This window comes from Canis lupus, chromosome 6 (assembly GCF_011100685.1).
Source record: "Canis lupus familiaris isolate Mischka breed German Shepherd chromosome 6, alternate assembly UU_Cfam_GSD_1.0, whole genome shotgun sequence".
NCBI lineage: Eukaryota > Metazoa > Chordata > Mammalia > Carnivora > Canidae > Canis > Canis lupus.
In genome coordinates, this window is record NC_049227.1 from 16,865,786 (window position 1) to 16,868,163 (window position 2,378).

The 2,378-nt window shown below is 34.9% G+C and overlaps 1 protein-coding gene across 1 annotated transcript; it reads left to right on the plus strand.

Annotated features, from left to right (window-relative positions):
* Positions 1–1,066: 1,066 nt before the first annotated feature.
* Positions 1,067–1,990, plus strand: CANFAMV1R559 (vomeronasal 1 receptor canFamV1R559). Its single transcript, NM_001360012.1, is given in 1 exon segment — positions 1,067–1,990. A coding segment is annotated over 1 exon segment (924 nt).
* The last annotated feature ends 388 nt before the right edge of the window (positions 1,991–2,378 follow it).

Consider the following 2,378-nt stretch of genomic DNA (forward strand, 5'->3'; position numbering starts at 1 on the left):
TAATCTGTAAGTATAAATTATATTTATAATATAAATCTATAACTTGGCTGTTGGTTTTGATATTTTGCATTTGACCATATATACCTTAATGTTTCTGAAATATTAATGTTTCTGAAATTAGTCAACCTTATAACAAACATAACAAAATATAACTAGTGTGAAATAGGTCTTGTCTAGCAGAATCTGTGTGACATGTTTATATATGCTACAATAATGCAATCCGTGAAAATGAGCTATGTAATACAGTAAGCTTTTGGGAAGAATATCATTTCACAGATGCTACTGGTATTCAATGTGCATAGAAAGACAGGAATATTAAAATATATAGATTAAGAATTAAATTTTTTAAATAAAAGTGTCTCAGAATATATAAACATAATCTTCAGAATTGGCCAGATAGTGTCTCATCAGCTGGGCTGTTGTTGCCTGGGCAGAAGGAGAATGCCCTTCCTCCTGCTGGGATAGTAAAAGAGTATCTAAAGTGGCATTAAGTTGTAGGGTGCTTCTTTTCCTGTTGGGTCTGTAAATGTAGAACAGTAAGGTGTTAGAGCTCTCCCCTGTGGCCCCCTGACTTAATTTTATTTTATTTTATTTTATTTTATTTTTAAAGATCTTATTTATTTATTCACTAGAGACACACACAGAGAGAGGCACAAGCAGAGGGAGAAGCAGGCTTCATGCAGGGAGCCCGATGCGGGACTCAATCCTGTGACCCCAGGACCATGCCCTGGGCCGAAGGCAGGCACTAAACTGCTGAGCCATCCAGGGATTCCCCCTGACTTCATTTTAAACAAAGTTTACTTCTATTAATTGTCACAGAACATATGATATTCTCTATCTTCATAAACACTGAATTCTGTTCCTTGACAATTCTGTTCTTTAAGAATCTTGATGATCCCTTGGTCTGGTATAGCTGTATATTTGCTGATTCTGCAGGAAGACTCCCTGAATCTTGATAGCTTACCCCTCAGTCTCAAATACCTTTAATATTTATATTCATAATCAAATTATTTGTCTATCGGATGAATTAGACTTGGTTTGAAGATCTAAGAGAGACTGAAAGACAATGATTTCCAGTGACATAATTTTTGGGATCTTCTTTCTCTTTCAAACTTGTATTGGTTTCATGGGGAATTCTTTGTTATTTACATTTTATATATACACCTTCTTAATTCTGCCTCATAAGAAGAAGACTGTAGATATGATTTTTGCCCACTTAACTTTGGCTAATGCCCTGACACTCGTATTCAGAGGGATTCCAAGTGCAATATCATCCTTGGAAATAAGGTTGGAGATGGGTGATACTAGGTGTAAAGCAATGCTCTATATTCAGAGAGTTACCCGGAGTATTTCTCTGTGCACAACCACCCTCCAGAGTGTATTTCAGGCAGTGACTATTACTCCAAATAATCATAAATGGGCCTGGCTCAAATATAGAATATCTGCATTCATTCAACCCTCTTTACTTTTCTTCTGGATGATGAACTCTGTCATCTATTCTGTGATCATTTTACAAACTGTGGCCAACAGGAATATCACTGATATTAGACTTGGGTACCATGTTGCTTATTGTAAAAGCAATGCACACAATGGCCAGATATCATCAATATTTCTAAGTACATTATTCATTCGAGATTTGTCCTTTCTCTTCCTGATGACATGTAGTAGTATCTACATGGTGAATATCCTCTACAAACACCACAAAGCAGCTCAGAATGTTCGCAGTATCAGTCAGTCTTCATCACACTCTCCTGAAAACAAAGCTGCCTGTGTTATTCTCATACTGGTGAGCTGCTTTGTTTTCTTTTACTGGACCAACACCTTTCTTACTATTTATCTATTTTATACAAGTAAGAAAAAGCAACTAGAGAAGTTTAATAACTTTTTTTCATCATGTTACCCAACCATCTGTTCTCTCTTTCTAATTAAAAACGAAAATAGAATTTCCAGAATAAATTTCATGAAAGCAAGAAAAAGGCTTCTCTTTTAAAAAACATTCATGGATCATAGGAACACTCTTTAACAGTCTTCTGCACCACAGGAGTCATTTGTATGAATACAGAGTAACATGTTTATCAATGACATGAGCTACATTTACAGTCCCCATTGAACTGAGTCAACAATCCAAAGAGCTATGATCAAGTTATTGTCAATTTATGAAACATTTTAGACATTTAATGTAAGGCTTAGATTGTGATGCCATGTATATAAGTTTTAAAATTTTATAAAATAATAACATATGTCATATGTCATGTAGAATGTTTTGTAACATTGGAAACATTGTCATATAATTATACAGAAATCAATAACCTCCCAAAAGGGTAGTGGTTACTTTTTGGTGTAAGGTAACTCTAGCCCTAAGCAAGGTGATGAAATGT